Below are 12068 nucleotides of genomic sequence, written 5' to 3'. Positions count from 1 at the left end.
TTAAGATCTGTTGTGTCTCTTTCTATTTGCGTGTACTTTCAATTAATGTGTATAGAACTAACAATTGTATTCTGGAAAGGACAATCTTTTCATCAGTAAACTTTATGCTTTTTTCTTTTTTCTTTATGATTACTTTCTTAAGGCAGCGGTAAGTTTTCTAATAATATCAATATAAAATTATTAAACATATTATTTGGTGTTCTGATCTGGAGAGGTTTTTTTCTCTGTTTTATGAAAATATATAATTTCACTTGAAAAACGTCTCTGTACTTAGGCATACTCACAAATTTACCGTGATATATATATATTTTTCCTTTGCAACCAAATAAAGTAAATTGTGTATATAAATATATGTGTATGTGCACATTGGAGAAAAATGTGTCTTGGTGATAGAAATTAAATTATGACAGGACTGAAACATATAACACTCCATTTATTCTATTGTCTCTTATGACTATAGCAATACCAGTTTACAGACAGTGAAACAGATGTGGAGGTAATTACAAATATTGGTTTTTAAGTGTGCAGTGCAGTAAACATTACTGCATACAAGCTTAATCTGGTGTGGATATTGTTGTCAATTTAGTTTGCATTTTAAACATTCTATGCTGTATTCCCTGCATCATTTCATTTTCAAATACAGATATTTATTTCTGTAATTTATAAAACAATAGATCTGCTTTCTAGATGAAAACACCTGTTTCACCTTCCATGGAACCTATTCAAAATAAAGAAATAAATCATGTGTATGTGATGATCCATAGCATTTCCTAAAAATGAGACAGAATTCAGTTAAATTAACCCTTGATTTAAAATTAACTTGGGTTGTACTGCATGACATGATGAAACTTCAAAATAACACAAATATTTTAAGCATGGGCTAGTGCTTTGGCATGTGAAACAGGAGTACGAACAATATTTTGGGGAAAAATGAATGTTCCTGAAAACATTAACCTTAACATCACATATAATTACAACATTCACTACATAGCGGTATGTATTCATTTTAATGCACTCCCACTGCTTTATATTCTTCAGTATTTTTTCTCCTTCATCCTTGACATTAAAGACTGACATTGCATTAAACACTGAATATTTATATGATCAGAATTTAACTGTTCTGTGTTATCTTTTTCTAAAGGGATTCTTTGAAGATGAGGATGGAAAAGAATATATTTACAAAGAACCTAAGCTCACATCTCTTTCAGAAATTTCCCAGAGGCTACAAAAGCTCTACTCAGATAAATTTGGATCTGAAAATGTCAGGATGATCCAGGATTCTGACAAAGTAGGACTACATATTATTTTATTATGAACTGAAGAAGCTGTAACAAAATCTAAATATAGTAAACCTAATAAATAAATTGAACCATCTCTTCTGTTGCCATTGCTTAAATAAAATAAAATAAGACTTTGGTTCAATAATTGTAATAAAGCTAGGCTGAGCTTAGTAGTACTACTGAATACATCAAAGTTTTTATGTCAATTTTTCCACAAAATAGTATGTTTTTAGTTGTCATGAAAGTATTACATCAAGCCTTAAAATAATAAACTATATATTCATAACAGCATTGTATTATCTACAATTTTTTGAAGGTAAATCCTAAGGATTTGGACTCAAAATATGCTTATATTCAAGTTACGCATGTAGTTCCATATTTTGAAGAAAAGGAATTGCAGGAAAGAAAAACAGAGTTTGAAAGAAATCACAACATCCGCCGATTTATGTTTGAGATGCCTTTTACTCAGCTGGGTAAAAGACGAGGTGGAGTGGAAGAGCAGTGTAAACGACGCATCATTCTTACAGGTAGTGCAGAGAAAATGCAGCACTTGTTTCTCCTGTCACCCACCTGCCCCAAACTGAACTTATTTTCTTCCCCTCAAATTTTACAGCAATCTCTGTCTTATTAAAGGTTTGATGTGATTATGTCTTACCAACTCTCAATTCCATTTTGCAGGAAATTGGTATAGGTTTTTTTTTTCTACCAAGGATATGTAGGATTGAAACAATCATATTAACTCTACTCAGGCACTTTTATGAACATAATGAGTGTTGGAAACTAATACAGGAGATGCTGTAAACATTGTTCTACTTTTATGCTGACTTTGAACTATTTAGCTGGGCGTCCTGAAGGAAATTAGTGTCACATTCTTATAAATATGAATGTAGTTCATGTTTTATTAGGATCTTTGAGAGGCAGTGCAAACAGGGTGTAAGGATTGAGTTAATACGATGTGTTATGTAATAGCAACTACAATTAGTATCAATCCCCCAAGGCAAAAATCACCAAAGTTAGATATAATATGCTTTAAGATATCATTTTACAATTGCAAAAGTAGGTATCATTTTATGAAAATAGTATTTTATCATCCCAATACATTCACTAAAAGTTATGCTGGGATTGGTCATAGCTCTGTAGTGAGAGCATTCTGTGATAAATACAGATTACTTCTATAATGTCCTAAGCCAAGACAGTGTTATTTTGAATTTTATAGTTCAGATTTTCTCTCTCTGGAGGAGACTACCTAGGTTTCTTAAGAAGGTCTGATTCTTTAAATTAGGCATTAAAGCATCATTTGCAACAATTCTAGTGGAAAAGATTGTTTTGTGTCTTCACATTTTTAAATCCCTTTTGATTTATGGTAATATGTCAGGCATTCACATTATAAGTATGCTTGAGTCTCATCTTTTATTCATGTCCTGTCCTTTTAAACAAATGTAAGCCTACAAAGAGCTGATTTTGCTGCAGAACTTGATTTTTATTGCCTCTCAATTGCCATAAGTTCAGTTACTAATATGTCAAGGCCAGGTTATATGCTGACATGACTACTCTTGCACCATGATTATTGATTGCTTAAGTAAGATTGGATAGCTTTAGAGATGTTTCTTTCACAGCAAGAAACCAAAACATCCTAGTTTCTTAGATGACAATCTGTAAATTGCTCTCAATTTTTACTATACTTGAACCAGCTGATTAATATAAAATAAATCAATTAATGTAAAAAACACAATTCAAGAAAGTAAAAATGAAAAATTAGTGAAATGAAAATCAGTAAAATCAAGGCCTTTGAACTATGGTGCTGGAGAAGACTCCTGCAAGTCCCTTGGACTGCAAGGCGATCAAACCGGTCAGTCCTAGAGGAGATCAACCCTGACTGCTCTTTAGAAGGCCAGATCCTTAAGTTGAAACTCAAATACTTTGGCCACCTAATGAGAAGGAAGGACTCACTGGAGAAGAGCCTAATGCTGGGAAAGATTGAGGGCAATAGAAGAACGGGACGACAGAGAATGAGGTGGCTGGATGGAGTCACAGAAGCAGTAGGCGTGAGCTTAAATGGACTCCAGAAGATGGTAGAGGACAGGAAGGCCTGGAGGAACGTTGTCCATAGAGTCATGATGGGTCAGACACAACTTTGCAGCTAACAACAACAACAAAATCAAGAAAAATCAATTGATCAGGAAAAAGTACCATGAAGTACAAAGGATAAGGCATAAAGAAAAAAATACACTTTAGCAGCAGTAGAATCAAATTGTGTTTTTTTAAAGAAATGTGTATGTGTTGATAGAAGAAAGAAAAAACCAATGCAATCTAATCTAGTCCTTTTGACTCAGAGTGCTCTAAATAGATTCATCTTACAATGTGTAGACTAACATGGGAGACTTTTTTATTACTTTAGTCACAGCTATTGTGACTTTAAAGGATATAATTACATCAAAAAAATAATCTGGTGCCTAGTATATAGCTGAAACATTATAGGGGATTACATGATCAAGGGCATTTATACAGGCATCTGTATGATGGCATCATTATGTTTTTATAAGATCATTTTGACATCACCATGGCTTTTTAAATGCTTCTACCTGGAGTTTCATCATTTTGCAACTGGGATCTGAAATCTAGCAGCAGCACTTTTCATGGGAAAACGGCTAAATAAGGAGTGGATTTTTTTAAAAAAGCATCACATCATTTGTTGATAATTGCTATTCAGGGATAGGTGTATTAAGGATTTTCTGCAGAGGTGACACAAAAAGAAGCACTAATTTCCACAGTGGTGATTTTTTTTAGAATGTGCATTTTAGGCAAAATCTACTTGGTTCTAATATAAAAAGAGTTACATTAACAGTTAAAAATAGTATTTTGTTTTCAAAACTTTGTGATTGAAATTAACCACATACTTAATCATATTAATTATTTTCTGTCTCTAGTTATAAATTGTTTTCCATATGTAAAAAAGCGGATTCCCATAATGTATCAACAATACAAAGATTTAAATCCAATTGAGGTAGCCATTGATGAAATGAATAAAAAAAATGCAGAACTCCGGCAACTTTGTTCATCAACTGAAGTTGATATGATCAAACTTCAATTAAAGCTGCAGGGTAGTGTTAGTGTCCAGGTAAGTGCCATACATTTTTTATTCGGTATGTTTCCTTTATTTTTTAACCCCTAAACTATTTTCCTTCCTTTATTATTCAACTACTATTCATTATATTAAAATAATAACCTAAATTATCTTAATCTAATCTAAAAAAAGAGGAATGGATTTGATCTGGTCTACATTGAGTTACACTGTGTCTTACAGTGAGACTTCCTTTTTGTAAGTAGCCTTATTCAGATGGAACACTTCATCCTATTCTAAATCACACAAGAGTTGTATGAGGCATTGAGCAGATTCCCAGCTATGGATTGCCCCCTTCTACTACTTGTGTCTGTGTGATTGGTAATGGACAAGCAGAATTTCTGTCTAGTTAGAAAAATACTTCCAACTGTCAGTGACATTATTTATTTTTCCACAGAGTATAATATGTATCGTAGGAGATTCAGGACATTCATCTAATATTATTACAGGAGGGGAAAAAATAATAGAGCAATTTTTGTTTTAGGTTAATGCTGGCCCATTAGCATATGCAAGAGCTTTCTTGGATGATACAAGCACCAAAAGATATCCAGACAATAAAGTCAAATCATTGAAGGAAATTTTCAGGTAAACATTCTGAAAATATTTTTTTCTTGGAAATAAGATACTTGAATGCTTTCAACTTCATTTTGTTTTACTTCATTTTCATTTCAGACAATTTATTGAAACTTGTGGGCAGGCTCTAGAAGTAAATGAACGGCTTATAAAAGAAGATCAGATAGAATATCAAGAAGAAATGAAAGCTAACTATAGAGAGATGGCAAAAGAACTCTCTGAAATTATGCATGAGCAAGTATGTACTGAACTTCATTCAAGATATTCTAGATTATCCTGTGTTTAAGAAGCATATCTCCATGCCATTTATCAGAGTTTGGCTATCTTAATTTTTGTTTGCTTGGGTGTATGTATGTATCGCAGACAAAAACATAAATTATATAGTTTTAAAAAGACACTTGAACAAGAGAGGTTGTGCCTTATTTTAGTTTTTCCCTTAAAGTTGACATAAAAATAAGTTTGGCAACTTTTTTTCTCTCACACTTTTCTCAATACTGTCCTGCTAGGAAATAAACAATAGACACTAAGGTGAATTATAGTAACATTTGCAGCATAATACTCAGTAACAGTAGATTGCCATTAGTCACATTTCTGTTATCAGCTTCTTAGTAAAATTAAATCTTTTCTGCCAATACTATGTTTGTACAACATTTAAGCACATGTTCAGCAATAGCACACTGTATATGCTTGCTACTTCTTGACATGTTTCAAGTAAACATACAAGGTAATTTAAAAAACATCATTTTCCTACAGTAGGCTTAGAGTATCTCTGTAGCATGGATCAAATTGCCAACCAGTCACGTTTAGGCCACCACTTTCTTCCCCAAGTCAAGGCAGAGAATTAATTTTTTCCTGATTAGGAGATATTTGGACATGAGAACAGCTTTTTATTATTTTGCAATCTGATGATACCACTTTAAAAAATCCTTCTACTTTGTATTGTGGAGGACCATTTTCAAAGAGAGTTGGTAAAAATGTGTTATTCTTCTAAATGCCTGCAGACTCCTCCATATAAATTACCACTGCACTAGAACTGTACTATATTAACAAATATTAAATATTTGTCTTGTACTGTAAAGCAATAGTTAATTATAAGTCTAATTATTATGTGGGGAAGCATTATAGGAAGGGAGTGTTTTATGTCTGAAAAATCTGCATATATTTGTTCATGAATGTGTGAATGGGATTCAGACAATCACATTGGAGGGTGGACCTGCTACAAGGAGGGTGGACCTGCCATTACTGCTATGCAACCCCTGTGTCCTTTTCCAAAAGCAATTTAAATCCTGCTATAATTGGAGCCACTCTTAATATATCTGATCCCCAGGGCATGGTACAGACTCTGTGGGTGGTGGCTGGCTTGAATGCCAATAGTATATGAAAATCTCTCAAGCTTTCAGGAGGGAATAGAACAGGGGTGTCAAACTTGCAATGTCATGTGATGTTTTGCGACGTATTGCAATGTTTTTCCCCATTGCTGGCAATGAGGTGGGTGTGGTTTCAGCATGATGCATCTGGCCCAGGGGCCGGCAGTTTGACACCCCTGAAAAAGAGCAACCAATTTCTCATGAGATTTGCAATCTGGAAGATTTAAACCATTCAATTGTCTCTATGTAGTGCTCTTAGAGACTTCCAGTTATGAAATAATAATCTTGTATTTTAAAAAAGTTGGGAATCAACATCTGTTGAACTCTTATTGAAATATCTTACATCTTTAGCTTATTATTTTAAAGGGTGTACTCCTTTTTTGCAAAGTTTAAATATCTATTTTGCTTTCCTAAATTAAACAAATTTTCTTTGAGAAAAGTGTTATCATATTCCATAGAAACCTTAATGGGCATCTCTCTTTCTTCCTTTTCTTTTTCCCTATGCTGCTTTGAAAATGTGATCAGCTGGGATGGTAATATCTTTTAGTTTCTTTGTAGTTTTCTGTTGTCTTTTAGTTACATTTTATTTGACTTTAACTTATTAACACAAGACAAATTGCATTATCCTTGTTTATATGGCATATTCAGTTTGTTTCTAATAAATGTAGTAATTACTCATTCTCTAGCCTTAGTTTACCATACAGGTAGTGTAGGCAGTCTTCCCTAAGCAAATAACTTCAAGATACTGTACTCTACAACTCTTGACATCCCTAGCCAACAGGATCTAGGACAACTCTGCATGGCCAGCTCACCGCCACCAGCTCACCATTGCCAAGTCGCCTCTGTCAATTCATTGCCACCAAGTTGCTGCAGGACAACTTCACATGGCTAACTCAGAGGGGCAACTCATCATGGGTGGCCAGAGGAAGAGCTGGGCAAGCAAGCAGGTGGGGGAGGGTTTCCCATTTTCACACCGCTTCCGCCATCACCCCAAATTCAGGACTGAAGAGACCAGGGATGGTGGTGGCAGGTGGTGTGAAAATGAGACACCCCTGCTGCCACCACCTCCCCATCACTCATCCTGCCTGCCTCCGTCCCCGGTCTCTTCAACCCAAAGCTTGGCCGCAGTGGCGCTAGTGGCCAGGGAAGTGAAAATAAGCCATCGCCGCTCTGCACTCTGTCCATCCGCTCGTTCACCCAGCTCTTTCTTCGGTTGCCTGCAGCAAGTTATCCCCACAGCAAGTTGGCCATGTGGAGTTGTTCTGTGGCGACTTGGTGGTGTATTGGCAGAGGCAGCTTGGCAGTGGCGAGCTGGCGACAGTGAGCTGTCCATGCTGAGTTGTCCCTTTCTGTAGCCAGCATAATTACTGGTGATTGTGACTAGGAATGGTAAGAATTGCAGTCAGAGCTAACTGCAACGTATTTGATAACAAAAGCAAAAATAAGTTCTGAAAAAGTTCATTTTGTGTGCTGATTCCTTCCCCCCACTTACTTTTATTTTCACTTTTGTTTAATCATACCTTAACATACTATGCAGATGTGAATATGGTAGTTAATATTAACTGTGATTGATATAAGTACGTGAGCTTACAAAACCTGTATGACATTGCATATTTTTCAGTTATTCAAAAAAAATTGAGCAATGAAAGACTTATATTGATCCATAACTACTTTGCCACTATAGAAGTCAGCCAGTCCTCATTGCAATAATGTATATGGGATGTATAGTCCCTTTAAATAATTGGGGTGGTGTCATCAGGTAAATTATTTTGTCTTTTTTAAAATTCATAGATGGATGATATGCTGTTCTCATTTTAAAAATTACATTTATGCAAGGGATAGCCATAATTGGCTGATACCCTAACTGTTATTATTCTTTACAGTGTTTTCAGCCTGTGTGTTAAGACATCCTTTTTTTCTTTTTAAGATTACTGCTGTGGAAGAAAAGGCCAATGCAATGTCCAACTCACTACACATTTTCAATGCCATTAGTGGGACAGCAACAAGCACAACAGTTCATGGGATACCCAGCTCTTCTTCAATTGCATAACTGTTTTATACATGAAAGTACCTTGACTTTGGAACAAGAGGGTTTGGGGATAGCTTGCTAACTCAGGATAAAATCAAAAATTGTGAAAGAACTATGCAGATTCTAGTTATTGTATCAATCAGGTATAAAGAAATAAGACATCAAAAGTGCACAGATTTTATACTATGCTTGCAATATTATATGTTCTGAGAAGTATTTAGGAAAACTGATCATATAAGGATTTCATGAAGTGAACGGCACAATGTAGGCAGATTTGAAACGTGTGTAGACACAAACTTATGAGAGTGTTGCTGAAGTTATGCACATATGACCTGATTAAAGTATTAACCACTATGGACTAAATAAGCACTAAACAGAGGTGTTAAATGTAAGTAGAAGTAGCTTTTTATAATGTTAACTAACAGTTGTGTTCTATTTTGTAACTTACTGGCATTTTGGAGAGCTTATAAGCTTAACATGAATCAAGCATTTGCTTCCAATCAAAGGTGATTACACGATATTATCTTAAACAATAAATGTAAAAGTTTGTTAATACAGCTTATAAGGTCTATATAAATGTATTGTATTTTAAATATTTTTAATGTTCATGCTCACTTTCACCCTTTTACAATTGTGATGGATTCATGTTCATTCCAAGTAAATGCTCTATTTTCTTTTACATTTTATTTGTATATATATATATATATATAAAGTGCAATATGAAGTTGTATACACTTTCTGTAACATTATGCACTGTTTAAAAAAAACAACTAATTTTGCCAAAGTGATGGAATATAAAAATGGTGATAACTACTGTGGAAATGGTGATGTAATTTAAGGCTTTTGTTATGTTGCTTGAAGACATGAATAATTTTATACCGGAGAAAAGATAAAGGTTTTAATTTTATTTAACTGGAATCACTGTTCTGCTGTAATTAAACATTATGTTTAACATCTATATTTTTTAAAAAAAGTTAATTTATGTGCAATTTATTTGGATCTTTTTATTTTGCAAAACATCACTAAAATCAAGTATTACGTTATTTTAATAAATGATATTTTCATATTCTTTTTTTGGACATATTTGGTTTAGGTTTTGTGCTATTCTTAAGATTTGCAATAAATGATACTACTCTTAAGTGTAACTTGGAAATTCTGATTTTTTTATATAGTGATGTTCATAGATATTATTACTGGTACAATAGCTAGGTTTCTTGATGTTTTAGATAGTTGTTTAGTTAAATTCCTTGATGTATGTGTTAGAAACTTAATGATTTCCTCCAGCTGAATTACATCTTAGGATACTGAAGAAACTTGCTGAATATCTGATAGAACTTTATACATTTTGATCCTGGATAATGAATGAAATGCCAAATTCAAACAAAATCTTAAAACATGGGAAAAAGGAAGATCCAGCGAACTAGACCACTCAATCTGATAGGGACCTAAGAATTTCTAAAGTAGATCATAAGATAATTGACCAACATGTATTTTCAAAATAATAATTGCCAGAAAATACTAGAAGAAATCTCATCAGATTACTTAAATTTATTTTTATGAAATATTTTAACAGATTGTTTCAACAAAATATTTGGAAAAAGTACCCTATATGTTAAATGATGGTATGACAAGTGAGAATTAATTATCCCTTTAGGAATCATCAGAACTTTGTTACGTACAACATGAGCAGACAATTAAGTTTCTTTTTTCAGATGTATTCAAAAAATAAAGCTCAGAAAATATCATGGGCTACATCAGAAACAGCTAGGTCAGGAAATAAGGCAGAATTTTTCCTAACAGTTGTCAACCAATTAGTGTCCAAGTGCTGAAACTGCCTTTTCTTCTTGCCTCTTTACAGTCCTGTGTCTTATGGGCTAAAGTCAGTGGTGGGATTCAACCAGTTCACACCAGTTCTGCAAAACTGGTAGCTATTTTTTTTTGTTGCCCAGGCCCAGAATGGATTTCTGGATGGGGCATCCACACAGACAACCGGTTTTTCACATATTTGAATCCCACCACTGACTAAAATCTAATTTATATTGCAGTTTCACATGGCTAAAATCCAAGGTAAATAATAAAATGGGCATTGGGCACAATTTCTACTGTAGATGAAGGACTGATCATTTCAAACACTTTCTGAGGAAAGATGTTTGTAAGCACAAGGGGGTTGAAATAGAATTTTATATCATAGAAATATATGCAGGTGGGAATGTTAAAACGGCATTCTCTCTGTGGTTTGTAAAGGGATTTTTCCTGCATGCTTATGCCTTTTTATCCAAGTATTCCTGCCTCCAATAATTGCCTGAGAAATTTGGGGGGGGGGAACTGGGAGGAGGAATCTCTCCCTTTAGGAGAACTTAATTTTTGTTTTGCTTGGGATTGATTCCAGTTTTCCCAGGTGAAAATCCCAGTTCTTCCTGCTGCATGCCACAATTAGATTAAAAGCCCTGTTGATGCCCTACTGATCCTGCATACATGATCATCATTATATGGACAGGAATATAACAAAATGCTTTGTCAGCTATAAATACTCTGAATTGCAACAAGCAATAACAAAATACATTATGAATTTCAATTAACTGGGTTACCTGATAGTGTTGAACAGCGGATGTCCAAATATGTTGTGACGTACACAGCCTGCTTAATCTGTCCTTGTTTTATTGTTGATCCATTACTGTAGTCTTACATTTGCAGTTTCACTGACACATTTTAAGAAGGAGCACACCCTTCAAAGTGTTTCACATCTAGACAAGCAAAACTGGTTGTTGGATATTGCCTGTCCTACATCTTTAGTTTCTCTGATGCTGATTTTACGCACTAGAGGCTGTTTTCTGCTCCATTATGCAAAGGCCATCAGCTGAATGAAAAAAGGGAAGGGGTTTTTAAATTGACACTGTAATCCAGCTGAACTGATCTCTTACATGGACTGTGACAGAAACCTAAAGAGAAAAAAATACAAAATACTTAGTCATGATTTAACAATATTGGGAGTTATTGCCTATTTTATTGAGTTTGATTATACTAGGCACACCCCAAGGAAAAAAAATGGTTAATTTGTTCATAACATTTCAAAGACAATATATTTGCCAGCCTTTCCTTACTGCTCCAGCTTTTGCCTGTAATTTCAAACTACCAGCGATAAAGGTACAGGTAGTCCTCAACTTATTGCAAATTTCTGTTGCTAAGTGAGATGTTTGCTTTGCCACAGTTTACAATCTTTCTTTTCATATTTGTTAAGTGAATCATTGCAGATGTTAAATTAGTAACACAGTTAAGTGAACCTGGCTTCCCCATTGTCTTTCCTTGTCAGAAAATTACGAAAGGTGATCAGACGACCCCAGGATACTGCAACTGTCATAAATAAGAGTCAGTTGCAAAGTGTCTGAATTTTGATCACATGACCATGGGAATGCTGCAATGGTTGTGAGTGTAAAAAACGGTCATTATAACTTCAAATGGTTACTAAATGATCTGTTGTGAGTTGAGGACTACCTGTATTTTTTCCCATTAGCTAGCAATGTTGAATGAAACGAATCTGTTCAAGGCTAAGTACCAATACCTAGCCCGGTGGTTCTCACCTTTTCTTCACCATGGACACCCTTTAAATATCTTTTGTGGCCAAGGAACATGGCTATGGACCCCCAAGACTTAACTCTAAATCATAACATTTCTTCCAGGCTTTGTGGACCCTCTCCTGA

At 34.5% G+C, this 12068-nt stretch overlaps 1 protein-coding gene across 3 annotated transcripts in view; it reads left to right on the top strand.

Moving 5' to 3' along the window:
• DOCK9 (dedicator of cytokinesis 9) overlaps positions 1–9489 on the top strand; it is a 118944-nt gene extending 109455 nt beyond the window's left edge. Inside the window, exons 48-54 of one of the 3 annotated variants that reach the window (XM_083361660.1) lie at positions 461–496; positions 1142–1288; positions 1597–1807; positions 4208–4398; positions 4886–4986; positions 5074–5212; positions 8269–9489. In XM_083361660.1, coding sequence (XP_083217786.1) covers positions 461–496; positions 1142–1288; positions 1597–1807; positions 4208–4398; positions 4886–4986; positions 5074–5212; positions 8269–8391 — 948 coding nt within the window. In that variant the 3' untranslated portion in view covers positions 8392–9489. Of the gene's footprint in view, positions 1–460; positions 497–1141; positions 1289–1596; positions 1808–4207; positions 4399–4885; positions 4987–5073; positions 5213–6866 lie in introns of all 3 variants that reach the window. The other 2 variants (XM_083361662.1, XM_083361661.1) reach the window with 2 other exon arrangements.
• The last annotated feature ends 2579 nt before the right edge of the window (positions 9490–12068 follow it).

This window comes from Vipera ursinii (assembly GCF_947247035.1).
Source record: "Vipera ursinii genome assembly, chromosome: 4".
In the NCBI taxonomy this organism is placed as follows: Eukaryota; Metazoa; Chordata; class Lepidosauria; order Squamata; family Viperidae; genus Vipera; species Vipera ursinii.
Note: the sequence above shows the minus strand (reverse complement) of the source record. Positions and strands in the feature narration are given on the sequence as shown.